The 27868-nt window shown below is 44.5% G+C and overlaps 2 protein-coding genes across 3 annotated transcripts in view; one reads left to right on the top strand and one right to left on the bottom strand.

Annotated features, from left to right (window-relative positions):
• Positions 1 to 24324, bottom strand: part of UBAP1 (ubiquitin associated protein 1) — a 43241-nt gene extending 18917 nt beyond the window's left edge. The window contains exon 1 of one of the 2 annotated variants that reach the window (XM_075021556.1): positions 24233 to 24324. The gene's annotated coding sequence lies outside the window, so the exon portion shown is untranslated. Of the gene's footprint in view, positions 1 to 24099 lie in introns of both variants that reach the window. The other variant, XM_075021557.1, reaches the window with a different exon arrangement.
• A 1548-nt stretch (positions 24325 to 25872) lies between these two features.
• Positions 25873 to 27868, top strand: part of DCAF12 (DDB1 and CUL4 associated factor 12) — a 35209-nt gene continuing 33213 nt past the window's right edge. Inside the window, exons 1-2 of the mRNA XM_075020770.1 lie at positions 25873 to 26078; positions 26850 to 27104. Coding sequence (XP_074876871.1) covers positions 25998 to 26078; positions 26850 to 27104 — 336 coding nt within the window. The 5' untranslated portion in view covers positions 25873 to 25997. The remainder of the gene's footprint in view (positions 26079 to 26849; positions 27105 to 27868) is intronic.

Below are 27868 nucleotides of genomic sequence, written 5' to 3'. Positions count from 1 at the left end.
TAGGGCTACAAAAAGGTTTTTTAAGAATACCACCCAGAGATCTGTCCCCAAACTGGATATTCATGGGTGGCACGGCATGTGGGAGGATATGGGCAGGTATCTAGAGAACTTCTCACCTCCAGTGCCTTGGAACTTCACTCCTGAACAACTACAGAACCCTCATGAAGTGGTAGAGTATTTGAAAGGAAAATACTGTGGCTATTCCAGAGACGCACAACTTACTGCACTGTGCTGGGCCCTGGCCAGTATCTACCAAACACTGCTTGATATTAAGCAGCACCCTCAGGGGGAAGAGAGGGAAAACAGAGCGACGGGCACTGTGGCTACCCTAACCCCAGTGACAGGCACTGCAGCTAAATCAGAGAACCAACCTGTGCCAGTATCAGTCGCCCCTGTACAGAAGAAACACACAAAGAAATCAGTTTGCTTAAAGGGAAATTAAAGTGAACCAGGGTCATCATGAGAACAGGAGGAAGAGGCAGAACCTGAAATAATCACCCGATCTCCATCCCTGAGTGAGTTGCATGACATGCGAAAAGATTTTGACCACCACCCAGGTGAGCACACTGTTATCTGGCTGCTCCAATGCTGGGATAATGGGGCCAGTCGTTTGGAATTAGAGGGTAAGGAAGCCAAGCATTTGGGATCTCTGTCTAGTGAAGGGGGCATTGACAAGGCGATTGGGAGAAAAACACAAGTCCTCAGCCTCTGGAGGCAACTCCTGTCAGGTGTGAAGGAAAGATACCCCTTCACGGATGAAGTTACATGTCACCAAGGCAAGTGGACCACCATGGAGAGAGGTATCCAGTACCTGAGGGAATTAGCAGTGCTGGAGGCCATTTATAATGATCCAGAAAATGGGCAGTCACCCACAGATCCAGATGAAGTCCAATGCACACAACTGATGTGGCGGAAGTTTCTATGAAGTGCACCACCAAGCTATGCCAACTCATTGGCAGTAATGTCCTGGAAAGAAGGCTATGGACAAACAGTGGACAAACTGGCTGTCCAACTCCAGCAATACGAAGGAATTCTCTCTTCCACCCTACGGGCCTGTGTCTCAGCTATAGAGGAAGTGTCCCGGGAGTTCCAGCAATTCAAAGTGGATATGTCCTCCTCCCCACCCGTACAGGCCCGCATCGCAGCTATTAGGAGTAAGCATTCCTCTGCCCAAGAGAGAAGAGGTAGAAAGTACACACGGCAGGCTAACCTGTGGTTTTACCTGCATGACCATGGAGAGGACATGAGGAAGTGGGATGAACTACCTCAGCCCTAGATGCACGGGTACGGGAGTTGCGAGAAAAAGCAATCAGAAAAGAGGATTCTTCTTGGAAAAATGCCACTCCAGCTTCCCCGTGAGCAGTTCCCCAGACAGAGTAGAAGGGCTGATCTCATTTCTGATCCTCTTGAAGGGACTTCTGATACACGTTCGCAAAAAGTGAGTAACAGATACTCTAACCAGGATTAGAGGGGCCCTGCCTCCAGCCAGGTGGAGGAAAGGGACAACCAGGTCTACTGGACAGTGTGGATTCAATGGCCTGGCACATCAGACCCACAGGAATATAAGGCTCTAGTAGACACTGGTGCACAATGTACACTAATGCCATCAAGTTAAAGAGGCAGAAACCATCTGTATCTCTGGTGTGACAGGGGGATCCCAAGAGCTAACCGAATTGGAAGCTGAAGTGAGTCAAACCAGGAATGAGCAGCATAAACACCCCATTGTGACTGGTCCAGAGGCCCTGTGCATCCTTGGTATAGATTATCTCAGGAGGGGGTATTTCAAGGACACAAAGGGGTACCGTTGGGCCTTTGGTATAGCTGCACTGGAGACAGAGGAAACTGAACAGCTGTCCACCTTGCCCAGCCTCTCTGAGGACCCTTCGGTTGTGGGGTTGCTCATGCTTGAAGAACAATACGTGCCAATTGCTACCACGACGGTGCATCGGCAGCAGTATCGCACCAACCAAGACTCCCTGATTCCCATCCATAAGCTGATTTGCCAATTGGAAAGCCAAGGAGTGATCAGCAAGACTCACTCACCCTTTAGTAGTCCCACATGGCCCATGTGGAAATCTAATGGGGAGGGGAGACTAACAGTAGATTATCATGGGCTGAATGAAGTCACACCACCACTGAGGGCTGCTGTGCCAGATATGTTAGAACTTCAACATGAACTGGAATCAAAGGCAGCCAACAGTTTGCTTTCACTTGGAGGGGCGTCCAGCACACCTGGAATGGACTGCCCCAGGGGTGGAAACACAGCCCCACCATTTGCCATGGACTGATCCAGGCTGCACTGGAAAAAGGTAAAGCTCCAGAACACCTGCAATACATTGATGACATCATCATATGGAGCAACACAGCAGAAGCAGTTTTTGAGAAAGGGAAGAAAATAATCCAAATCCTTTTGAAGGCTGGTTTTGCCATAAAACAAAGTAAGGTCAAGGGACCTGCATGGGAGATCCAGTTTTTAGGAATAAAATGGCAAGACAGGCATTGTCAGATCCCTATGGATGTGATCAACAAAATAGCAGCATGTCCCCACTGACCAATAAAAAGGAAACACAGGCTTTCTTGGGTGTTGTGGGGTTTTGGAGAACGCATATTCCAAATTACAGTCAAATTATAAGCCCTCTCTACCAAGTTTCCCAGAAGAAGAATGATTTTAAATGGGGGCCTGAAAAACAACAAGTCTTTGAACAAATTAAGAGGGAGACTGTTCATGCAGTAGCCCTTGGTCCAGTCTGGACAGGACAAGATGTTAAAAATGTGCTCTATACTGCAGCTGAGGAGAATGGCCCTACCTGAAGCCTCTAGTAGAAAGCACCTGGGGAGACCCAAGGCCGACCCCTGGCGTTTTGGAGTCAGGGATACAGAGGATCCAAGGCCCGCTATACTCCAACTGAAAAAGAGATATTGGCAGCATATGAAGGAATTCGAGCTGTCTCAGAAGTGGCTGGTACTGAAACACAGCTCCTCTTAGCACCCCTACTGCCAGTGCTGGGCTGGATGTTCAAAGGGAAAGTCTCCTCCACGCATCATGCAACTGGTGCCACATGGAGTAAGTGGGCCGCACTGATCACACAACGAGCTCACATGGGAAACCCCAATAGTCCAGCATTACGGATGCACGCATAACCAAATTCAACAGGTGTTAAAACTCAGATTTATTCCTCAGTAAAAAGTTAGTTAGAAGTCCAGTAACATTTTATAAACCACAGGCTCAATGATGTAAAGAGAATATATACTACACAGCCAACTCAAGAATCTCCAAGATTTAAAGTGATGGCTCCAAAATGCACGTATCACTCACCTAAAAGCTGAACGCTCTCTCCCTTGAGGAGTTACCTCGGGTGGTGACCCGACCCAAGGGGGAGTCCCTGATTGCAGACCCACTGCTCCAAGGAGGACTGACTCCAACATGTCCTCCAGCAGGACCCTGTTTATACCCCTGTTGAATCTGACCTGTGGTCATTTTAATCCCTATTGGCCAAGAAGGTCACCTCAGTGTACCTGGCACGTCTCGATCGGCCAGTTCAAATTTCAGCCTGCGGCCTCTAGGGTTTAGGTTTTTTTTCCTTCCCCTTCTCCCTGCCTGGAGAAGTTTCATTTCCTGCTGGTGGGATGGGGGAAGTGTACTGCCATACCCAGGAATTTTGGAAGTGATCACGGACTGGCCAGAAGGCAAAGATTTTGGAATGTTGCCAGAGGAGGAGGTGGCACATGCTGAAGAGGCCCTGCTGTATAATAAACTGTCAGAAAATTAGAGGCAATATGCTCTGTTCACTAATGGGTCCTGTTGCATCGTGGGAAAACATCAGAGGTGGAACGCTGCTGCATGGAGTCCTACATGACAAATCGCAGAAACTGCTGAAGGAGAAGGTAAATCAAGTCAATTTGCAGAAGTGAAAGCCATCCAGCTAGCTTTAGACATTGCTGAAAAAGAGAACTGGCCAGTGCTCTATCTCTACACTGACTCATGGATGGTGGCAAATGCCCTATGGGGATAGCTACAGCAATGGAAGAAGAGCAACTGGCAGTGCAGAGGTAAATCCATCTGGGCTGCCGCACTGTGGCAAGATATTGCTGTTTGGCTAGAGAAGCTAGTAGTAAAAGTACATCATGTAGATGCTCATGTACCCAAGAGCTGGGCCACTGAAGAACATCAGAACAACCAGCAGGCAGATCAGGCCACCAAGACTGAAAAGTCTCAGATGGATCTGGACCAGCAACATAAGGGTGAGCTATTTATAGCTCGGTGGGCCCATGACACCTCAAGTCATCAGGGAAGAGATGCAACATATAGATGGGCTTGCGATCAAGGGGTGGAGTTGACCATGGACACTATCACACAGGTCATCCATGAATATGAAACGTGCTGCAATTAAGCAAGCCAAGTGGCTAAAACCCCTGTAGTATGGAGGGCAATGGATGAAATATAAATATGGGGAGGCCGGGCAGATTGACTATATCACACTCCCACGAACCCATCAAGGCAAGTGCCATGTGCTTACAATGGTAGAAACAACCACTGGATGGCTGGAAACATATCCTGTGTCCCATGCCACTGCCCAGAACACTATCCTGGGCCTTGAAAAGCAAGTTCTATGGTGACACGGCACCCCAGAAAGAATCAAGTCGGACAATGGGACTCACTTCTGAAACAACCTCATAGACACATGGGCCAAAGAGCATGGCATTGAGTGGGTATATCACATCCCCTATCATGCACCGGCCTCCGGAAAATCGAATGATACAATGGACTGCTGAAAACTACATTGAGAGCAATGGAGGGTGGAACTTTCAAACATAGGGATACACATTGAGCAAAAGCCACCTGGCTGGTTAATACTAGAGGATCTGCCAATCCGGTTGGCCCTGCCCAACCAAGACTTCCACAGACTGTAGAAGGAGATAAAGTCCCTGTAGTGCGCATGAGGAGTATGTTAGGGAAGACAGTTTGGGTTAGTCCTGCCTCAAGCAGAGACAAACCCATCCAAGGGATTGCTTTTGCTCAAGGACCTGGGTGCACTTGGTGGGTGATGCAGAAGGATGGGGAAGTTTGATGTGTACCTCAAGGACATTTGATTTTGGGAGAGAACAGCCAGTGAATTAGGCTATATGATGTTAACTGCTAAATAACCTGCCAATGTATGTCATTGTATCTATAGTGTCTATATGCCATATTAAGGCTATTACAGTAAGAACTACCCAAATGACTCAAGGATGGACTTTGAAACCAAGCCAAGTGCAACAGTGATGGAACTTGAACTGGCACCCAGCAAATTCCTCAAGATCAACATCTTCAACCTGCAGACCAAGGGTGTGGGTTGCACCAATGTACCAGCCGCAGGCTCCAGAGGCAGCATGCAACAATCCAAGACCTCACACCATCTCTTCTATCCTGAAGGACTGTTACAAAAGATGGAGCCCCAAAGTCATGGACTAAATAAAATTGATGGGTACATTAGAGGGATGGCCCATAGACTAAGGGAATGCTATCTGGGGGGGGGTGTCCATATACATCTGGTTGGTTGTTTTTTTTTTTTTGCTTTTCTCCTTTCTGATTCTCCACCCCATCCCACCGGAGGCAGGCAGGAGGAATGAGCGACTGCGTGGTCCTTTGTTACCAGCTGGGCTGAAACCACAACAACTGGGTACGTCAGTTAGTCAGCGTGGCACTTGTCTAGACATACCAGGTAATGCACAGATAACAATACAGATATACAATAAATGGTACCATTAGGAAGATATTTTCAGATACACACAAGAAAACAATGCTAACAAGAGTCCTCATCCACTGCCTACAGAATTTTACTAACAACTTCTTGAATCTGGATGAAAATCCTACATGGCCAAGATGTTAAACACAGAAGTACCTAGTCAGCTTTTAACACAGAGGAGGCCTGTCCTGAGGAAAGAGTTAAGATAGAATTAGCTGTCTAATTAGTTGTCAGCCAAAACCCTGCTCCAGGATGCTCATGGTGTGTTCAATAACAAACATAACTGGTTCTTTTGCTAGACTAGAAGTACATCACAAGATCATTCTCAAGACACCACAGCATAATTCTTCAAATAACTGAATTTATAAGTCCTCCTTTGACATTATGCATGACAAAGAATCAGAGTTGCCCTTTGTTTCTGAAGCCCTTCATTCTTCAAAAACATGAAGTTATCTGGTACACTCCCACCAGCAGCAAACAGCGCTCAAAGCACAACTTTGAGCAGATCTAACATTCACACCCATTATTCCCTAATTGAGGTCTTACTCTTAGCCTGTTTCCATTGCAGATTCAAACTGCAAATGTTACCTTAAAGGAAGGGTGTCATAAGGTGAGGGTTACACAGACAGCTTAGCTATTCCTTCTGACAGCTGCTGACACTTCTGGGGTCAGGAAGGGCCAGTTTCAAGTACTTTCGTAAAGTACTTTTTGCTGTGCAAAGGTCCCTTTAACATTATGTTGAAATCAATAGGTGAACCAAGCCTGTTGGCTAACAGAAATTCAACACATGGCTACAGCCAAAGCTGTATGAAGAAGATTACCTGGGTGCAACCAGACTTCATGAAACACGGCGAGCAGACCCTAGGCTACGGGGCAATGGGTCAAGCTGCGCAATTCCAGGCGTACCTTGTACGTAAAAGCCATGTGTCATTCTGCTAGATGTTTGGCAGGTTCTTCTTAGCACATCTCACCATCTCTCTCAACATTGGCATTACACCAAAAACTACTCCACTAAGCCAGAGAACTGGTTTTGGCACTAGCTGGCAACTGCTTCGCAGAAGTGAACAAAACATTGTGGCTTCAAAGACATAAAAAAAGGAGGTGAAACAGTGCCCACCCTGCCATGACAGGAAGCTGTCAAGGGCAAAGCCACAGGACCACCCAGTACAGTTGCATGTCAACTACTAGAGCTGTATGGGCTTTACCGGTCCCAGTGCCACAGAGGAGCAGACCAGACAGCAGACTATAGCACATGAAATAGTGTGATCCAGGTCTAAAAGGTGCAGCCTGTCAGCCAAGCTGCTACATTGCTAGTTCCTCTGCATGAGAGTAGCAATTAAGATGTCAACTTGATTTGTTGTTATTGAAAAAGCCAGGCCACCTGGGAAATGAGACAGCCTTCACATTACCTCATGAGTCCTCTGTATGTCACCAGAGACCATGACGCACTGCCTGAAAGCATGTACTATGGCTGCCCATTGTTCACCACTATTACAGCAGAGCTGAAATAGGGACAAGGCCTTTACATACTTCCTTTAATTTCTCTTGAGTTCTTCATTCTTCTAGTTACTATCTCAGACTGAAAAGCAAGTGCTCCTTTTCTGTAGGATTTTAAAACTTCTGATGAGAGGAAGTAACCTCCTCATTTTGGCAACTCAACTTACAAAGAAGTTTTTTCAGTGCAGCACCAGTCTGCAGCAGGCCATTGCAAGGACGCACTAAGTTTACCATCTCACACACTGACCTCTAAGTAACTGAACACTAAGTTACCATGACACTATCAATTTGCTCCAGGGACATTAGAAGCAATGCATACAAATCTGGCAGAACCAAAGATGTGCATGTCTAGCATTCAGGGAGTTTTGCAGTAGTATATCAATGTGGAGCTGCATAAAGCCTTGGATATGTCCTCAGTGTCAAAAAGCCCCGCATAAGCAATAAGTATCTTGCTTTTGCTGGCAATCCTGTAGTAAAGTCCTAGTGCAGACCAGGCACCTGCATTAACTTCAAGGTGCAGTGGAAAAAATTATTCCTCTGCCATATGCAACACCTTTTTTTAATTATAGAACTAGCTAAGGCACATCAATAGCAAGCTAATCATGAAACGCACTATTTCCAGAGAGACAGTCACACTTTAGATTCAGGTAGCATTTGAGTTTATATCACACTAGCTCTTCCTGCTGCACTGTGAGCATTTACTTATTAAGATACCATTACTGCAGAAGGCACTGTCAGCAAACAGAATTGTTAAGCACTGCACACTGTAACACTAGAACAGGCTGCCAGCCACATTTTGTCACCTCCTTTTCAAAGAGGGTTTAATTAAAATAGTGTCTTGTGACTAATGAGATTTGATAGGCTATTCGGGGACCACTGTTAAAAGCATCTTGCTGTTGCTCTGTCCTGCTGGCTGGAAAAAAAATATTTCCACCAGTTAGAAGGTTACTGATGTTGCTACTATGTTTCCGGGCATTATCTGAACTGTATTTGCTTAGTCAAAGCCATTACAGGGTGCACTAAAGGTCTGCTTAGCTTTGTTAATGCTCTTCTAGAAACTTAAAGGGCTTACTCCCAAAGCCTTACTCCAAACCAGCTAATGGATGACTGCAGCCCTATTACTGTTGCCTCTGATCTCCATACTCCAGAACAGGATGTTGAAGGGCATCTGTGGGAATGGCACATGGGGGCACAAATTTTGGTCTGATGCTTTACTGCACATTTTAAATTGACAAAGAACGTACTCTATACTGCATGCAAACTTTTTCAACACCTTTCCTGGGCTAGGGAAACAAGTTTGTTGCATAGTACTACAAGGTTCTTACAGCCACCTACAAGCTCTCTTCTATAAACGTCCACCTCCCTATCCCCATTCCCTCATTCTTGGTTCTGGCTAACCCTTTGAAGAGAAGGCCAGGGCTACAAGTGCCTAAAAGTTATAAGCAACTTTAATGTCAGCAGCCACTGAAGCAACCTGATGTGAGCATTTCCCTTCCTGTCTGTATGTTCATTTTTCACTTAGTAACACTCATACTATAGGGCAATGTTCTTAAAACCAGCCAGCTAGATGGACACAGTATAGCAGAGCCCAGGATTAGGGCAGAAGGACCATAAAGCGATGATAGAAGGGGATGGGGCAGACCGGGAAACCACCACAGCAACAAAAAAAACCCCAAAACAAACATGAAGAAACAGAAGTGACAAGACAAAACAGATGACAGAAACAACAGGCACAACGAAACATAGATAACAAGCTGGAAAGGCTTGAAGGGACAGCATAGAGATGACCAAGACAGTCCACCTGGCACGTCACCACTTAAACCTGAATCACTACTTAGCCATGCTGCCAGACAACAAGAATGCAGAGAAGCATGACTTGGTGCAGTCCAGCAATACCAAAGAGACCGTCTAATTGACAGATGAGGAAAAAAAAGTTACTACCAAGAGTGACTCATAAGGAGCTGCTGGGAAGCTGGGGTGTTTTTTAATTATTATTTTCCATGTTCCTCCTATTAGTGTTTTCCCTGAAGTTTATATCTACACTCCTTTTCTTCTGAAAGAGCTCTGACTGGTCAAGTTGGAAGCACCTACCACTAATGGTACCTGGAACAGCTTTCTCAGCAATAACTGAAGGCAATTTAACTATTTGTCAAGAAGAACTGGTCTCCTGTTGCTATATACCTCATTTTCAGGTGCAAGTACGTCTAGATTCCAGACCACATGAATTCTCTGAAGTAACTCCCACCTAAGATTCAGGTAAATGAGAAATGTACTTCTTATGGGTCAGAGGAAACCCAAATGCCTCAAGTTACAACCATAATCAAATCAGCACATCTATGATTTTCAGAGGAGACCTGATCTCACAACTTCCATTTTGCCTAATTCACACTGTGCAGTTTAAGTACACAGAACTGCGACTGCATCCATTAACTCTGAAAACTATAAAAAGACCAAAAAACTTCAAAAAGGTAACTTTTTTCTCCCTATATTACATTCATGAACTACTACTGATTTTACAGTGAGAAACAGTAAAAAGCAGTTTGATTCAAGCGATTGATTTCTAATGCATCTAAGGTATTCCAGATTTAGACAGTGGTTTAAGTTTTCACTATAACTACTTGTTTCAGTGCAAGTGAAAGGCTATAACCAACATCAGGATTTTGCATAGAGGCTCATACAACAAAAATAGAGGTGGACAGTGCCTGTTGCTAAGATAAAACAAAAGTTAAAGATTCTCACATCAAAGCTTCCCACCTATGTAAGCATTCAATCATTGCTACATAATCAAGATCTCTCATGTAGACCAACAGTAAAAAAAGCTGATCACAGGAGTTTACTACAGTACAAAACAGATTCCACTTTCATTTACTGCAGTCTCCAAATAGATGACATCATCCTAAAATCTGCAGCAAATGCTTCTGCTTTGTACCTCTAACAGTTCTGCAAACAATGAGCACAGTCAGCTGCATGGAGGTACTCCCCTTTCATTAAGCACAATCAAGTTGAGACACTGATAACAAGTCTTTGGATAAAGTTGTAAAACTAGATTTGACATGTGGCAACTACATGCCCTGCAGGGGGATAAAAAAAAAAGTGGTGAAAAAAAACCCATCGCTTTCGCTAGCCTTAACAGAAAAAAATTTTTAAGTATATCTACAGTAATTCCTTGTAAGTGCTATGGCAGTCTAGGAGATAAGGCACATTAAGGTTCTTAAGACTATTTTAAGATCAACAAACCCAAACCAGACCCTCCTTGAAGCCAATACAGGTATGGAGTGTCCGTTCAATTTTCACTGGCCACTGGTTAAAACAAATCTAATGACCTGGCTCCATTTCATAGGATGTAAGTACAAGTGGTCACAAATGCAGCATAGGGCTTACACTAACAACAGGGAGCAGAGGGAGGAAGGGATGAAGTATCTATCTCTGCAGCATATACGCCCCACAGATCAACAATCCAAGCAACTGTGACAAGATATCTATATTTTGAAAGACAGCCTGTAACATCGAACTAATTTAGTTTGTTATTTCCAGTGCAATGACTGAAGGGCAGAGGGACAGGAACCAATAGAATGGCACTTTTAAAAGCATTTCTAGAATACCCAAGTAGGAAGGACAGGGAGAAAAGAGCCCCTGAGGAGTAGGTCTGTGTTCAGATCACATTATTGGATTATGAGGCAACACTCTTTAGTGATGGCAATAACATCCATTACAGAGCTTTACCTGCAGATGTTGGATAGCATCTTCCTAGCAGCAACAAACATTAGAAGAAATTGATTCTTCAAATTGTGCCATTGCTTAATGTGACATAGTGGGCAATTAGACCTGCTTCAGTACACATCAATCAACAGGAAGCGGAAGACAACTCTTCCACACGCTCTCAGAGAAGCAAGGCATCTCTCACTCCATTGTTCCGTATGGATTCACTGCATTAATATTAGACACCTGTAGTTACGCAGCTATCCTGTCATGTCCCACTTTGCTCATTAAAGACAGTGCACTTGTTAAAAGCATGTACTATTTGGGCTGGTTGAGGATTTAAGGCTCTTAACTGGTAACGGACAGGTCTATTCCTCCTTTAAGATCCTGACTGTGTATTTGGGACTTAAGGTAATTTGCCATACTTTTCACTCAGAAATAAGGTAAAACCCCGCAATGGCTGAGGAAATGCAGTACACTAATGCGCCAGTTTTTCAATCACTGAATCACTTACCAGCCATACAAGTTTCCAATGAAGTTGAAACTTATTCACCACATTAGCCTCTAGAACTACAAGTTTCACAAGCAAAAGCATCAGAAAACTGAAAATTACTTATAGACAGCCCTACGGTCTAAGCAGATCAGTGCAAGCTGATCTCCTTTAGCCAGAGACTGATGTGCCAAACAGGAGTACAGAAGATGCACCTATTCTAAATTCAAATTTAACCATTGCAGCAAATGGGTGGCCTCTTTAAAATGGACTCTTTCCAAAAAAAAAAAAAAAAAAAAAAAAGAGTCCTGTCACAAGAGAAAACCACCTGCGACTAACATCTAAGCATGGCCTGACTTCCAGACTCAACAAACATGGGGATAGCCCAGGTTCTGTCAACTCCGAGAGCAGCCGTGGATTTTAGACCGTAGCTCCTACTAGGAGTTGTTACGTAAGTTATTTAAATATCACCTAAACAGAAAAGCAGAGGAAAAATATATGGGTTTACATCTTTCTTTTGCTTCTCGAGATCAGCTTCACTAATCTAGAAGCTACAACATCACCACAAAAAGGGTGGTAAACTAGAAATAGAAGGACCATCTTCCCCTCTTTGAGATACAACAGAAACAAGACAGACATTTGCATGATAAACCATAGCAGAAAATATAAATATGCTGTGCAACTCCTACATTCTAGGAAAAAAACTGAGAAAAGATGATCCAGCACTCATACCACTAATGAGGGCTACAATAATCTCACAATGCAGTAATGAAACAAGTCCCAAATTTGAGGAGCAAAGCAACTGCTTTTAACGACCATTTCCCTATAACTGAAGTTTGGATAGCAAATACCTACCACTTCTGAGAGCTTAAAATAGTCAGATGGAAAGCACCTAGTAACTATTAACAAATTTAGCTTCTTCGGCTTAATTAGCACAAGACTTCATACTACTACATATGAGTCAAATCTTTAACAATAATCAGCACTAGCCAGAGCCAGGTATGTGCATTAACTTTCCTAGTTAATCCTAGCACTTTAGAAGAAAGCTAATATTTCAATACAACCCTTTGAGTGAGAGATACTGCTAGCTAGAGAAAAGTTGCTAGCTTCAACAACAAAATAGCCCACTTATTCTGTTCTTTTGGTAAAGATGTATGAAAAAAACGTGAAATATCCTGCATATTTAAAATGTATGTCTGGAACCCATATGGAAAAGACATAATTAGCATAAGCTAATTAAAATGCTGCTTTATTTGCTGCAGTGATAGTTCAGTGTGTAACAAGCTGACTCTGAAGTACCTGAATATCATTAATACTTTAGACTTGTCCCAATTATGAATGAGGAGAGCTAGATAAACATTCCCAAAATGCTGCCAACATAGAACAACTTTTGCCATTAATTAGAAAATTCCATTTTTAATAAAAAAAATAACAGAATCTGTGCAGTTTCAAGCTTTTTCTTCTTATGCTCTTTGACCAAGAGAGGTATACAGGTAGCTGATCTTATCTAGAAACAAGTTCAACTCTGTTGACCATACCAGGACCTACTTCCAATACTGACACAAGAACTCATTTTATTGCAGAAAGCAATTTGTATTCTTTTGATAAATATTAATTAACTGGAATTTAATGCATTTAAACACACTATACCAATTAAATGACTCTACTTAAAAAAAAAATTCCAAAGAAAGCTATACAACTGTCACATTTTCCCTGTTAAACCTCAGAACACAAATGGTACTATTTATTTGCAGTTATGTTTTTGGTTAGAAATTTGGTGAAATACAAATGCTTATGGAATTACTTTAAAGCAGACAAAAACCATCTAGCAAGAAATCAAGTTGGATGAAAGTTTTAAAATGGAAAAATAAAATCCGCCAGCAGGTCAAGCATCACTTGCCATTTCATATATTTGAACTCAGCCAAAATACATGTCTACTGCACTGTACAAGAATAATAGGACCAGTGTTAGACTACTATAGATTCATCAATTTTTCCTCTTACACTCAGGTCACATGTGCTACCCACTCTCACCACACATTTAGTATTTTCCCAGCAAAACTCAGTATGGTACTGACAGGAAATACAGCCTGTTAAATTAACTATTCCACCTACAAACAACTCTGCCTGCCCTGCAACAAGCAGGCTAAAACCTTGAACTCAGCATGGGAGCCACTGCTTCAAATCCTGATTGCACCCACAGTCCAAGCAGTTCAAATACATAAAAGGCCACCAGCAGCCTGGTTAAACCTGCTGAACTTTTCCAGCCATCTGACATACCAGTTTTCCACTAATATACCTAATTTCTCTCAACTACAAGAGCCACATTCTGAGAACACAAGTTCTCTCCAAATTCACTTAATTTAGAAGTCACCAATTGTGGAGTGGTTTGGGTTGGGAGGGACCTTCAAACATCAGCTAGTTCAGCCCCCCTGCCATAGGCAGGGACACCTTCCACTAGACCAGGTTGCTCAAAGTCTCATCCAACCCGACCTTGAACACTTCCAGGGACAGGGCATCCACAACTTCTCTGGGCCACCTCAGTGTCTCACCACCCTCACTGCAAAAAAATTTCTTCCTTACATCCAATCTAAATCTACTCTCTTTCAGTTTTATCTCTCAGTGTCACCTGTTTTCCAGGAAACACCCCTATTCACCTTAAGTTACTCTTTCACCAAACATACACTTTGAGATACAGGAAAGCAGAAGTTCTAAAAACTTCCTACTACTGAAGCACCTAAGAGCTGATCACAGCATACCTGGAAAAGCATGCTCACAAAAATGCTTTTCTGCAAAGGGACAACATGAAACTCATACCATCTCAAACCTTCCTGATTTTCAAATCATACCTTATAAGCTTGGTTCACCTTTATTTTGACAGTGCTAATGTGAGAAGTGTCAATTCCATCTTAGGTGCTACAGATGTGATGTTGTTCACACACTTACTTGACTACTTTGGGGTTTTTTATACATCATCTTCCACCCATCAATGTGTCACTGGTACAGTTTCAGCTTTCAATGCTAGCTCATTTTGTCCTTAATTCATGTGTCACTCCTACTAAGCCAACAGGTATCTGTCTTCATCCAACCCTTCTTATCAAGACTGAGACAAGAAAATGAACATCTACAGAAATACATGTCTGAAAAGATCCCAGGTTTTGCTGCAGTGAAGGATAAAACTAACAGACAAGGAAGAAAAAACTCACTTCAGCTATTTTCATATGTTCACCGAGCTGAGGTCTCAGCAGGGACACACTCCTTCCCAAACTTACTCAACCAAAGAAAGGAATCAAATTGAAATATAAAAAAGTGAATCAAGCAAATAAAAATATGCTTCCATTGCAGTAATGCCCAAATAAGAACCAATCTTGTTTCATCTCCAAATATAGTGTCAGTTAAGCCTGCTTTCATGTTTTTTCATCCAGTCCAAACAGGACTGAATAACTGCATTAAAAAGGTGACCTAGATGAGAAATACTATCAGTAGTCAACACCTAATTAAATTCCACTACCAGAAGTCATATTTTAAATGAGCAAGTTCCACTTGTTTTAATTAAACGCAGAACTGGTGTATAATGGAGCATAAAGAGCAGGAAACAGTTTTAACGTGAATACTTACACCTTAATTATTTCTTGAAAAGGCTTGTTAACTTTAGAGAAGACCAGAGCTGGTAGCAAATATTAAATTCTGCTCTCTAAAAGCACCCAGGGACAGAAGTATCATTACCAGCTATCAAATCCACCCCCAAACTCTGACATACTAAAACAGCAGCAGACACCTGAACAGGCTTGGCGTAGTGATGGTACCCACACCAAGTATACTTCTGGAACTGAATTCACTGGGAACACAGAAAGTTAGTTGCCTTGAGCAAACTTGTCTAGTGTAGAAAAGTAGAAATTTATCTTTGTGCAAAGAAGTCAAACCCAGGTTGCCCTCAGCTATAGTGGATATATTACAAAAACAGAGTACGATAAGTAAAAGAGCTGCTTGCTGTGTTGTATATTAGAAAACTTCAGTGGCTGACACTACCTGAAGGCAGCACGCTTCAGTTCTGAGCAGAAACATCTTCCTTGCAATCTCTTGGTTTTGAGTGTTCAAACAGCAAAGGCCACTCTATTTAGGACTGCTTAAATGGAAATACAGTCCAACAACGGATTGAAAAGTTCAGGAATGGAAGCCACAAGCAACAGGAAAAAAAACCAGAGTCAGTACATCTGTTAAGCAAGGTTCATTCTATGTGTGCAACTACCATAGCTGAGGTTACTAGCAGTGAAGATACACAAACACACAAACAACCCTCACCCTCTAAGAAGGAAAGCAGAGCAACTATCTAATCCCCTAGACATAACTTTCAAGGATGCTCCAGTTGCAACACTCACCTTTACATACTGCTTCAGAAAACCTTTCCATATCACAGGTGTCTTTCCTGCCTCCCTGCTACGCAGCAGTCACCAGCTACATTCAGACAAGATACTCAGTAGATCCCTAAGCAACCCCTACACCCACCTACCTTAATTCCAACTGTTTCCATACAAAATGAGTTTCAAGTTTTACATTTTCTCACTTAAAAAAAAACAACTGAAAAGGTCTGCTTTCTCTCTGTATGAGACAACAATTCAGTTTGCCCTCCAAGCACTGCAATCTTACTCTTGTAGTTAATGTTTGGAGCATTCAAGGACTAGTGTAGACTGGAAGCCTGCACTTCCCTACAAACACAGAATGATCTTTCTATCATGAATGTACAGAGCAAAATCCAGAAACTTGCAAGGTACTGGGAGTGACACACACAATTACAAGCCTCACAATGATAAGAGCGTATGAAGACTGAACTAGAGTTTCATGCTCAAGTGGAATGGAAAAGAAGCCATAGCCACAGAAAGACATGGCTTTCAGATGAAATCTAGAAGGCTACAGGATATTCATACTGCCTGGAACTGAATACCCTTACGCACACACTTTTCATTCATTATCTTTCCCCTGAGCGGCACGTAGTTCTGCCAAAATTCCCTTATACCCTCAGTACTGCCTGGGTCTTACATGAGACTTCAAAATAGTTTTCAAGGCACTTAACCAGCAGTAAAACTATCCCTGTTTTGCAGGTGTGGGGAACAGGGCACAAAGTTAAAGCAGTTTGCCCAGTCATCCAGCTCAGCCAGCCACAAAGCCAGAACAGAAATTATATTACCTAAATCTCAAATCCACAGCTAACCCAGGAATCTCACTGCATTCTCTCAAGTTTGGACCAGTATCTTTGTCTCCCCCCACCCCATTTTCCCTATCAAATCACTCCTATTCAGCTTTTCATCTTACTGTAAAAGCCTTAAGGATGTTCTTCTGGATTGATAATAGCAAATTGGATTTAGTCCAAACTTTATTTCTAAGTTACTACTTCAAATTCATTTAGGTCTGCAATTGTTACACACTATATATCCAGTCTCGTTCAGCAGCATAAACTTTTTTCCTGCAAATAAGAAATTTCTTCAGCAGCTACAGTAATGAATACAACCCCTGAAACACTTAAAACATTGAATAACTAAACAAAACCAGCTCATTTTATGTGCAAAAGAAGCCTTCAGAGACGCATTAGCTTCATTTCCTCAGGACATTTTGACAGATCTGACTCAGCTTCAGTAATCTAGCCTTACTTCCATTTTATAACTAGACCAGAGTAGGTTGCTGGATGAGATTGCCCCACGACCATCCAACAGTCATACCCACAGCTTTTCCTCTCCAAACGTCTTAACAGACTGGCAACAATACGGGACTGCTAACAGTACAGAGATGTATCTCAATGGACCATCATTACTAGGACAAACAAGAAAGATTTCTTTTTTTAAAAAAAGGAAAGTGGAAAGAGTATCAGATTTTCTCCCATGACCTGAGAATCAGTCCTAGCCTGCCTCTTTAATAACCCCTACATCTGATTCAATCCAGCTCACTTCAGCAAATAAATCCAGTGCTACCTAATGACAGAACAGGACTATCACATTTACATTCCTGCAGTAACGTTTAATTACAGAACTATGCCTTGAAGAAAGCTTGTAGTACAATGGATACACAACTTCTCTCTTTCTCTTCAAGTTGGGAGAGAAGGCCTTCACATTACTCAGTAGAAGCAATTTATCCAGAGTGCAGCTAGATCCCTGCATTAAATACTGGTGTACGTCAAGCCTTCAGCTCCTTGGGAGAAGGGAGAAAAGGCAGAGAGGTAGAAGGCAGAACTTTATCAGTCCAATATCATAACACATACAGAACACCCCAAGAGACAGACACACCTTCAGAGTTGTTTACTACTTGCATATGCAATATGGAAGCTCATGTATGAAAAGGATGTCACGTCACACAGATGTGACAGGATTTTTTACAAGGGCATGTAGTGATAGGACAAGGGGTAATGGTTTTAAACTGAAAGAGGGTAGATTTAGATTAGGTATGAGGAAGAAGTTCTTCACTGTGAGGGTGGTGAGGCACTGGAACAGGTTGCCCAGAGAAACTGAGGATGCTCAATCCCTGGAATTGTTCAAGGCCAGGTTGGATGGGGCTTTGAGCCACCTGGTCCAGTGGAAGGCGTCCCTGCCCATGGCAGGGCAGTTGGAACTAGGTGATCTTTAAGGTCCCTTCCAACCCAAACCGTTCTATGATTCTATGTGACAGCCATTCTGTCAACCAAATGTGTATTTCTAGAGTCCATACCCAGCTCCAAAAGCAGCTTAAGACAACATAGCCATTTATGCCACATTCAACTTCTTCACCTCTGTCTACCTTCATTTATCTTGCATCTCATAATACGCTGGTGGATTCTTTAAGCTGTACTTATTAAGGCTTTTCCAGTTGAAGATCTTCTTGCAGAAGAGATTACGGAACATAACAGTATTACATTTATGTCCACACTTGAATCTGCTAGCTTTCCCTTTGCATACAAATTAAGAAAAATTTAATAGTGTTAGTTAAAAGCAACAAGCTTTTTACTGTCTTTACTTGAATTTTCTTTGCAAAGAAATTACATTACTGAGCACTGGCATTCAGTGGTCTAGGAATACATTATAAGTTTTTTACCAGCTATCAAAAGATTTCAAGCCAAGTCAATAGAAATCACATATTAAACTCCCTTCTATAAACAAGAAGGAACCCTGTAACTGCAGATATTTTGAAAATTGCCCCCTGCTAAGACACTAATCAGAATCTAGCAATTGTTATTCCACAGACAGTTCACTGGCTTAAAGGAACTGCATTTTGCATTTGTGCAAGCACAAGACTCCTTATCAGCTGTGGGAGTCCTGAAATGCATCTCCCTCACAATTTAGTCTGACAGTTCTTCAGATTAAAATGGTAACACAAATATTTGGCTGATTAAAACTTCACAAAGAACTTTTTACCCAAACATTTTCTTTAAAGTATTCCTCAGAATAGTATCTAGAAGATGATACTTCAAATAGTTATATGCTTAGTTGTAAAAGTAATTGCCAGCACAGAGCACTGCCAGCCAATGACCACTTATAGAATTACGGCTTGATTAACACATCTAGGTCTATAAAGACCCCACCAGTCTCAGAGGCATGTAATATATAAATCTGCCCCCCAAAACCTTTACGGTTCATTACCCCCTCCGCTGCAAAGTTATTTTATACTACCATAATTTTTCCATCCATTTTTGATTGCAAAACTCTAACTCACACCCGGTTTAGGGGATACATTAACTTACTCATTCCCCCTCTTTCCAATAAAGAGCCTAAACATACTTTCTGAAAAGCACAATAAAAGCCATTTTTTTAATACTGTTAGGAACACAGCAAGCAAAATGAAACTCAATAATCTTTCAGCTTTTTTTCTATCAAGAAGTCAAATACACTGGCAACAAACTGCTTGTGGTGACCTAATACTTAATTAAAAGATTAAGAACACATTCTTTTCTCAGAGGGTATGCAGCATAAAGCTTTTCTACCCTTTTTTGCCACACACAATTTTATTCCAGATGAATAGTGGTGATTTCATTCATATAAAGTCCTTTCCCTGCTACATGTGCCTCCTATATTTCTACTTCAATTTATTACACATTACTGTGCAAGGATACCACATGATGGTATTAGTCATTAGGGTGGATCCCAGTGAGGCTTTGGTGTATCAGAAAAGGAAATACATATGCTTTAACAACTACTTTGCAGTGTGTTTATAAACTAGGAATCTAGTTTTATTTTAGAGTTCAGAACTGATGAGGCATATCAAGTTAAACACATAAACACATGTCTCTACCTAGATTAACTGGTTATACACATACTCTTAGAAATCTAACCTCCCAAATTCAGGGAATAAATCTCACCAGTCATTTCAGTCACGGCTTCACGTGCTCTAACCTAGAGATGCCAAGTGGTGCAAGCACAAACATTAGGAAAGGGCTTAAATCAAATCTTTCACATAATCTAGTAGATAGTTACCATGAATGCTGATCTCCAGCAACATAGACCAGATTAACTAGCAGCTCACAACTTTTACTGTTAGTAGTTTCCATTATACCAACTACCAATAGCTAAATAGCTTAAGTATATTCATATTCAGACCATCTTCCAGCTGAAGAGCTGACTACTTCTTGGATAGGACTCATGTTCTTCCAATTTCCCCACTTAAAATATTACTCTGGTGTAAGAGTTTGACACAAAATGCAGCTGAGAAAACAGAAGCTCATAATTTCCATTTGAACTGGGTCAGTTAGAAACTGTACTACTACTAATGCAACATGGTATTTTGAACCAATCTGCTTTCCCTTCTAGAAAAGAAGATTTAAACCTAAGTCAGAGCAATGATATTTTGTTCCCTGTTTGATATACTTTTGTGTTTCCAGTACATTGCAAGCTTAAAGGGTTCGGAAAAGACTTTGTAGCCTTGAGGGAGAATCCCACCCCCACCAACCCAGTCTGGACATACAAGCTGTTCTTTCAAAATTTCCCAACCACAGGAAAGACAGTATTTCTTAACATCTAAGAAAATGCCTTCCCCATGTCAGGAAGGATTTGGAATAAATCTGATCATTCAAGAGAGGGAAAACCCCCAATACTCAGTTTCTCTTGGAGACCTCAATACAAGACTACACTGACTGCAAAAGGTCATTAGGGACACAGAACATGAGCTTACTCAAACCAAGTCAGAGGGTCAAAGCATTAAGCGATGCACTTGCATACCAGAAAGGATTACCCACCTAAGTAGTTAACACACAAAAACTGTGAGCTCAGGCTTGTATCGATCAACTACAATCCCAGTGATTGATTGTAGAGTGGTACATGCTGTAAGATCAATAGCATTGCCTTCCTAGTTATCAGAGCAAGCAGATACAATACAGGGAAGAGAAATCAACCTCTGGTAATACCCTAGAAGACCTACTTTTTCAAACAAGAGAGCTATTTATAACTTGTAAACAACCTTCTTTGCCTTTCCTTCAAACAATAGCTTTCAAAAACATCTTCCAGAGCTTTTCAACTAAAGCTCCACTAGACCTTCTTTATACTGACATTGATCTGAATTGCACTGATCAATTTTAAATAGAGAGTAATGCCTTGAGGTAGAGATCCTTGTAAAATGACAGCTGAAGCTCTGGAAATTATGACTGAAAAGACTGGGAGTGATTATGTTAGAAACAAAATGCCAGAGAAGGCTGAAGAGATGTTCTGTCTAGTAAGACTAAATTTCTCACAGATCAATTTATTAAAATATTCAAGCCAGCACCAGTTGTAAAATACAGGAGCAGGCTGATGTCAAAAACTTATGATATAGGGACTGGACATTGACAACAATATTGCATGTCCTGAATTTTCAATCCCTGGAGTTTGTGAAAGCAACATGAAGCCATAAGTTTATACAATTAAAAAGGAAGAGGATGAGCAAGGTGATGCCTTCTGTGGCATGGCACTTTTGTCACCAGCACCAGCCAAAACAGCTCTGGCTGCCAGTGTGACAGAATTAGATGAGGTGGTCTGCTGGACGGGTCCAGAAACCTGACTCCTATTCTATTAGTTAGAGATTTTTGTCTCTAAGATAACAAGTACTGGGCACTGCAAAACACCATGTGAACAATGGAGATGGAGTTCTTCCACACGTTTTGGATGACAGTTCATCATTAAGATTTTTCTATCCATCAACATAAACTATACAGTAAGTCTTCCAGCTGATCAGTGTATTCTCTGTACTCATCAGCGTACTCTTAAAATACTCTGAAAATTGAAGTTCAATTCATTAAAGAGAAACTAACATTTATTCATTCACACATCTTACACCTGAGACTTCCTTGGTTTTGCCTTTGAAGTTTCAGGTACCTTTATTTCAGCTTACACTTGACTTATGCAGAGTGTGTGATCTTAGTAGAAGCAACTTCTTGCCTGATTGCTTTGTTCCACAGTGCACTCACAGGTAAAAAAAACGAACTATCAAACTTGCAGGCCAGATCTAGCCAGTGAGACAAGAAAAGTGCAATCACTTTCGGTTTTGTTTGAGACTAAACCCACGAGCTTGCAAAAGCTGTTTAAAGGCTGCATGTTTTCTCTCCCCCTACCCTTAGGATTAAGGTTTTGCCTAAAAGGTTTAAATCACCCAATTGCAGTGGTCATCTAAAGCATCACTGCCACTCTGGAATCACAGCTCTCCGTGTACAGAAAACTGAAGTCATTAAGTGGCAGTACTACTGCAGTACTGCAACCTAACACCATCCTGCACACGGCCTTGCATAAATTGGTCCAATTCTGCTATGCTGCTACCACATGTACCATCTCAGTCCCATTCCCTTCCCCATGGCTATTACCATGCTACCCACATAGTTCTGTTCTGGAGAAAAGGAGAGGAGGCAGCCAAAACACTTTTTGTCCCTCTCCCCTGAAAAATGCTGTTGCAGAGCAGAGATCCCAGGTATGCAGGGTCCGCCCTAAGAAAGCAGCAGTTGCACAAGTGCCTGCACAGGGGCAGAAAGTCCCATGCTCCAAGGATGATAAGGGAAAGAAGGTGAGGAAGAGGTCTGGCTAATTGCAGTATCGCTTCTTCCTCCTTTTCCTTAACATCCTAGATCACAGTTGGATTAAGATTCCCCTCAACAAGCTCCTACAAAAGCCTCTTAACCCCACAAGAGGCTGTGAGATGCAGTATGTCTTCTATCGGCAGCGTAGCTACTGAAGTTTCATCACCAGTCACAACTCAGTTGTTCCTTAATTTGACAATATTCGTCATTTAGGAACATCCACCTCAAAGTGCTTAAATTGGACACAAATGCATTTTTACTGAGCCCAGGGTGGCAGCTATATTAGTTGTCCAGCCAAGTGCTAGAGTCCATCTGTTTATCTCTATTCTAATGAGACAGCATCAGTGTTGTAAGATTTCTGTAAGACTACTTTTTTTAACTTGTTTGGAATTTTTAAGTTATGTGGGGAATAAAAACATTTGATAAGGTGATTACTCATTTCCATCTATTGTCATTTCTTTTACTAATAAAAAAAACCCCAAAGCAATCCTAACTTTCCCTTTAAAATAACAGATTTTCAGCTATCAAAACTCATGAAGACAGTTCTTGAATTACACTAAATAGCTTCATAAAAGTGTTAAATATTTACTTCTAGTAAGCACTGAGCTAAACAGAACACAAAGCATTATTAGGAAGTTAGAAACTACAAAACTGAAGCATTCCTACACCAGTGTGTACATCCATAGTATGTCTGCATCTCGAACGCAGCAGAAGATATGAACCTTCTCCCCATTCAAAAGCAGAACAGCTAACCAGAAAAGATCCAGGAATAGGTAATAAGCATAAACAGAGATGTGGAGGGCTACAACCCGTAAAGTAAACAAGAGTTTGGCTCTTCAGCCTATAAGCAGATGCAACCGAAGAGTGAATACAGTAGAAATCTAAAGTCACAAGTGACATAGGGAAGATGGGTACTATGGTTTTCATAACATAAGAGCCAGAAATGAAAAAATCACCTGAAGGCAGGCTTGACAAAAACCACACGCACAACCCCCCAAACAAAAGCAGCCGTTCCAGTTTTTCACAGAAGATTTAGTTACTATGAGGAGGAACTTACTTCCAAATATCAAAGAAACTAGCAGTTTACTCAGATTTCAACAGCAATGAGCTCTTAGAAGGCAAGTTCATCAAGGGTTATTAGGCAGTACGGTATTCCCTTGACTTGGGCAGTGACCGAAACTGCCAGAAAGCAGGAGAGCGTAGGGAAAGGAGCATCCCCCTCCTTGCCTAACCCCCCTTTGCTCCCCGGCTGCAGTCCGGGAGTAAGTGCCAGGACTCCGTCCCTCCGAGCTGACAATGCAGGTTCTCCCCTCCATTAAACACTATCTCCAAAAGCGGTCTCGAGGCGCCGTGAAGGCGGAGCAAGGCCGCACTCTCACGCAGGGCCCACAGGCTCGCTCCCCTCCGCGGCCGGGGGAGCGGCCCCCCAACCTGCGAGGCCTCCCCCCCCACCCCGAGAGACCAGCGGCCCTGCCGCTGCCCCTTCACATCGGCTGAACCAAGACAGAGGCTCGGAGCGTCCCCGGCCCCGGACAAGGAGAAGCGGCGGCGAAGTTTGGTGCCGGCGGCGGGGCGGAGGGCCCAGGGAGCGGCCGGCTACACCACCCCCCCCCCCGGCCCAGGCCCCGCTACGAGGGAGACCGGGCACCCCCAGCCCCTGCCCCTACCCCTACCCTTCCCGGCCTGCCCGTTACCTGAGCGACGCCCGGCGGCCCCTGGCCGGCGGCTCCAGCTGTCCCCGCGGTCACCACCCACCGCCCGCCCCTAGGAAACCCGCGCCGCGTCGCCACCTCCAGCCCCGCGACCGGGCGGCGCCATCTTGTCTACCTGCCCTCCGCCTCGTCTTCGCTTCGCCTGGCCCAGCCTCGCCTCCCCGGCGACGCGCTGGCGTCACGCCGCGAGGTCACCTGCCCCCGCCGGCCCAATCGGGAGGTGCTGGCGGTGACGTCACCCGGCGGGCGGAGGGGCGGGGCGAAGGGGAAGGGAGGTGCCCCCTGGCCCCGCCCCCTCCGGCTGTGCCCGCCGCGGCCCCCGCCCCGGCCCCGGCCCCTCCTGCCCCTCTCCCCCCCGGGCACAGCGACAAGCTCCCCCGGAGGCTGCATGGAGGAGGCGAACCGGGCCCTAGAGGCGGCATTTCTCCCCAAACGCCTCAGCTCCATCCCTCAGCGGCCGCCTCGACGCCTGCCCTCGTCCCCTCACGAGGGGCTGCGCGCCCACCCGGGGCGGCTGAGGGGGCGACCCCGCCGGGATGCACCGCAGCACTTTACCCCCCCCCCCCTCCCCGCCCCCGAGCAGCTTTGGCAGCGGGTTTTCAGCCTTTTGAGAGGGCCTTGGTCCGAAAGGGAAGGGTTTTGTCCAAAATGCCGGCGGCGGTTGCGTGTGTGAGAGATGGATGTGTGCGTGTGGGGAGGGGGATTAATGGTGGTAAATCGCGGCTGAAAAAGGCCAAACTAGAATCACCCCTTTGGCTTTTAATCCTCAGGGGAAGCTGGAAAGCCTGTGAGCTTCTTTTACAGTTGGGTTTATTTTTTTCAGTTTGGCTTTTCACGGCCCCCTTGTCTCTGAGGTTTGTTAGATGAAAACACAAAAAAATGGCACAAAAGAAGTGCCTTTGTTATCAGGAAAGCGGTATGTTTACTGATTTTGTGTGACTTGAGGCACCAGAGGGTTTCAGGTGGTCCGGGGCTGGCTTTTTTTATGGTCTGCCTGCGCGTTACCCATTTCTGGCTTTTCTCCTCGTCCTTTTTGTTTTCTCTGCAACATCCCTTGCAAAACGGCCACGGCTGGGCTTGGGTCGCTCTAATTTTTGCCTCTGAAAGCGGAAGAAAAAGCACACATGAGCTACACGGACATAAGGAAAAGCACGCATCCGTCCACATCGGTTTTAAAGCGGCATAATAAACAACGGATACTCCCCGCGCCCTTTAGTTCCCCGGCAGTGGAGGAGGGGTCCCTGGTGGAATGGAGCACCTCGACCTTCCACCAACCGCCTCGGCCCACACGGCGCCCCCAGACCTTCCTCGTGGCTCGGAGAAGCCGGGTGATAAAGCCAAGCTGCCCGCCGAGTTTCACGAATAAACGAGGAAAGGAAAAAAAAAGGAAAATTTTAAAAGGGAAGAGCCGGCCCGCGCCTCTCCTGTCAGGAAAACCGAGGGGGAAAGGCGGCCAGCCGCCACGCGCCGCCGCTAGGGGGCGCCGCACCGCCCGCCAGGCGGGACCCCGCCAAGGGGGCGGGGCGGGGGCGGGGCGGGCCAGCTCGCCGCCACGCCTCCTCCGGTTACTAGGAAACGAGGCTGCCGGGCGGGGCGGGGGGAGCCGCCGCAAAGATGAGACGCGACTGTCGTAAAAAAGAAAAAAAAGCCAAAAAAAAAACCCCACCAAAAACCCACCAACCACCAACGGAAGGGAAAATGTCGTGAAGCGCGGCGGCGGGGCCTGCGGCGGAGAGAGTGATCGGGCCCGGCTCTCCGCACCTGGATGCCCCGTCCCCCGGCGGCCGCCTCCCCCTCCTGCTCCATGTGGGGCCCGGGCCGGGCTCTCGGCCTCTCCTCCTCCTCCTCTTCCTCCTCCTCCTCCTCCTCCTTCTTCTATTATGGCCCGGAAAACAGTTAGCAGGAAGCGGAAAGCGGCGGCAGCCGCCGCCGCGGGACCCGGGGGGCTCCAGGGGGAGCAGGTAGGCCGGGGCCGGGCGGGACGGGGTGGGGGGAGATTGGGAACGGGTGTGTGGTGGTGGGGGGGAAGCCCTTGTCTCCGATGGGGCTGAACCTGCCGGTGCCCGGGGGGAAGGAGGGGTCACTCTGACCGGGGATTGCCGCGTCCGGTGCCTGGTTGAGGCGGGGGGGTCCTGGTAGGGTGTATTAAATTGGGGGGAGGGGGGGTAGTCCCGGTGGCGGGAGGGTGTCTCTGTGGGAAAGCAGGCGGCTTTACCCGCTCCGTTCCCTGCCCCGCTGGAGCCGGGGGCTTTCCCGGGTTCCTGCCGCTTCCCCCCCCCCCCCCCCCCCCAAACCCCCTGCCCGGTGCTACCCCCGAGCGATGCCGAGGGGCCGGAGGAGGCCGGTGAACGGCGCGGCCGGTAGCCGGCAGCCCCCGCGCCGCCCCCGCCGAGCTCCCGGCTGGGGGTCGGTCGGGGCTGCCCTCTCCTATTTGTTTCAAGCGCTTTTGGGCTTATTTTGGTTTCTTTATAGAAGAGTCTGGCGTCTTAACGGCGCCGAGCCGGTGTGGACTGTTTTTGGCATCGTCGCGGTATTACATCTTTAGTAAATACGTTTAATTTTACGTTGGTGAAGGCAGCGTCAGCACTTCCGAGTTAAATCTTCGTGTACGGTATTCCGTGGGTAGTTTGGAAGACTTTAGTGTTTTGCTGGGAATATCTTTGAATTTGGAAGAGTCGTGTTTTAAGTTTGTTCCGTTTGCTTTATCTAATTTCTGTGTTTACTTTCCACAGTATGGATGGGATCACTCGGTTCACAAAAGGAAAAGACTGTCCCCGGTAAAAAGGTCTCTGGTGTACTACCTGAAAGGTAGAGAGGTCAGGACGCAGAATGAGTCCAGCTATCACCGCTTGTTGCATGGATACGCAGCCCAGCATCTTCCCAGCCTCCTGAAAGAGAGAGAATTTCACCTCGGAACCCTTAATAAAGTGTTTGCCTCCCAGTGGCTGAACCACCAGCAAGTGGTGTGTGGGACAAAATGCAACACAGTAAGTGCCACCTCTCTGTTTCTCTTCCCTCTGTTCTTCCTCTGTTCCACCCCCACCCTCAAACGATGCTTACTGTAATCAAAGTACGTAGACTGCCAAGGAAAATATTAGGAAGTAATTAAGAGCAGAGTCAAAATCATGCGCAATTAATTTTGAATGAAGATAATGCTTAATGGTGACCCATTCTCATCTGAAAATATGGCACTGCACAGATGGCTGCGAAGCAAGCGGGAGGCCTGTACCTTGTGCAGCATCTGTCTAATCTGTTCAGAGTGATTTATGTCTGTTTGCAGAATGGAGAGCAACAGTGGGGTGGATCTTTTTTCCTGTCCTGCAAACAGAAAGTTAATGGTAATGAGTGGTAGTAGCGTTGCTAAATGGTAGCTATCATGCCTGGCAGAAGTTGCTAGTAAGACTCTGTTTTCGTTATGCTTGGTCTTCCATGGTTTGTTTTTATTCATGGTTCTGTGCTGATGATTTTGAAAAGTTGCTACAAAACTAAAACTGTGGTTAAACTCCAGATACTCGTCAGAGTAGCTTCAAATGTTCCAAGCTTAAAAAAAAATAGTTTCAGATCTTCAGGATTATCCTTTGCTTGTTGATGGTGTAATTTGTCACTCTAAACCTGTTTTCAGTGTTCAAATAACTTTTCTTATTTATGTACCTTTTTATGCTTCAGCAAAAATTGAAACCTCTTCAGACTCATAAAGTGATGCTTTGGGTTTGAAACATTATAGGGGAATATTAAAATGATGTCTTATGTG

The sequence above is a fragment of the Buteo buteo genome, chromosome Z (genome assembly GCF_964188355.1).
Source record: "Buteo buteo chromosome Z, bButBut1.hap1.1, whole genome shotgun sequence".
NCBI classification, from domain to species: Eukaryota; Metazoa; Chordata; class Aves; order Accipitriformes; family Accipitridae; genus Buteo; species Buteo buteo.
Note: the sequence above shows the minus strand (reverse complement) of the source record. Positions and strands in the feature narration are given on the sequence as shown.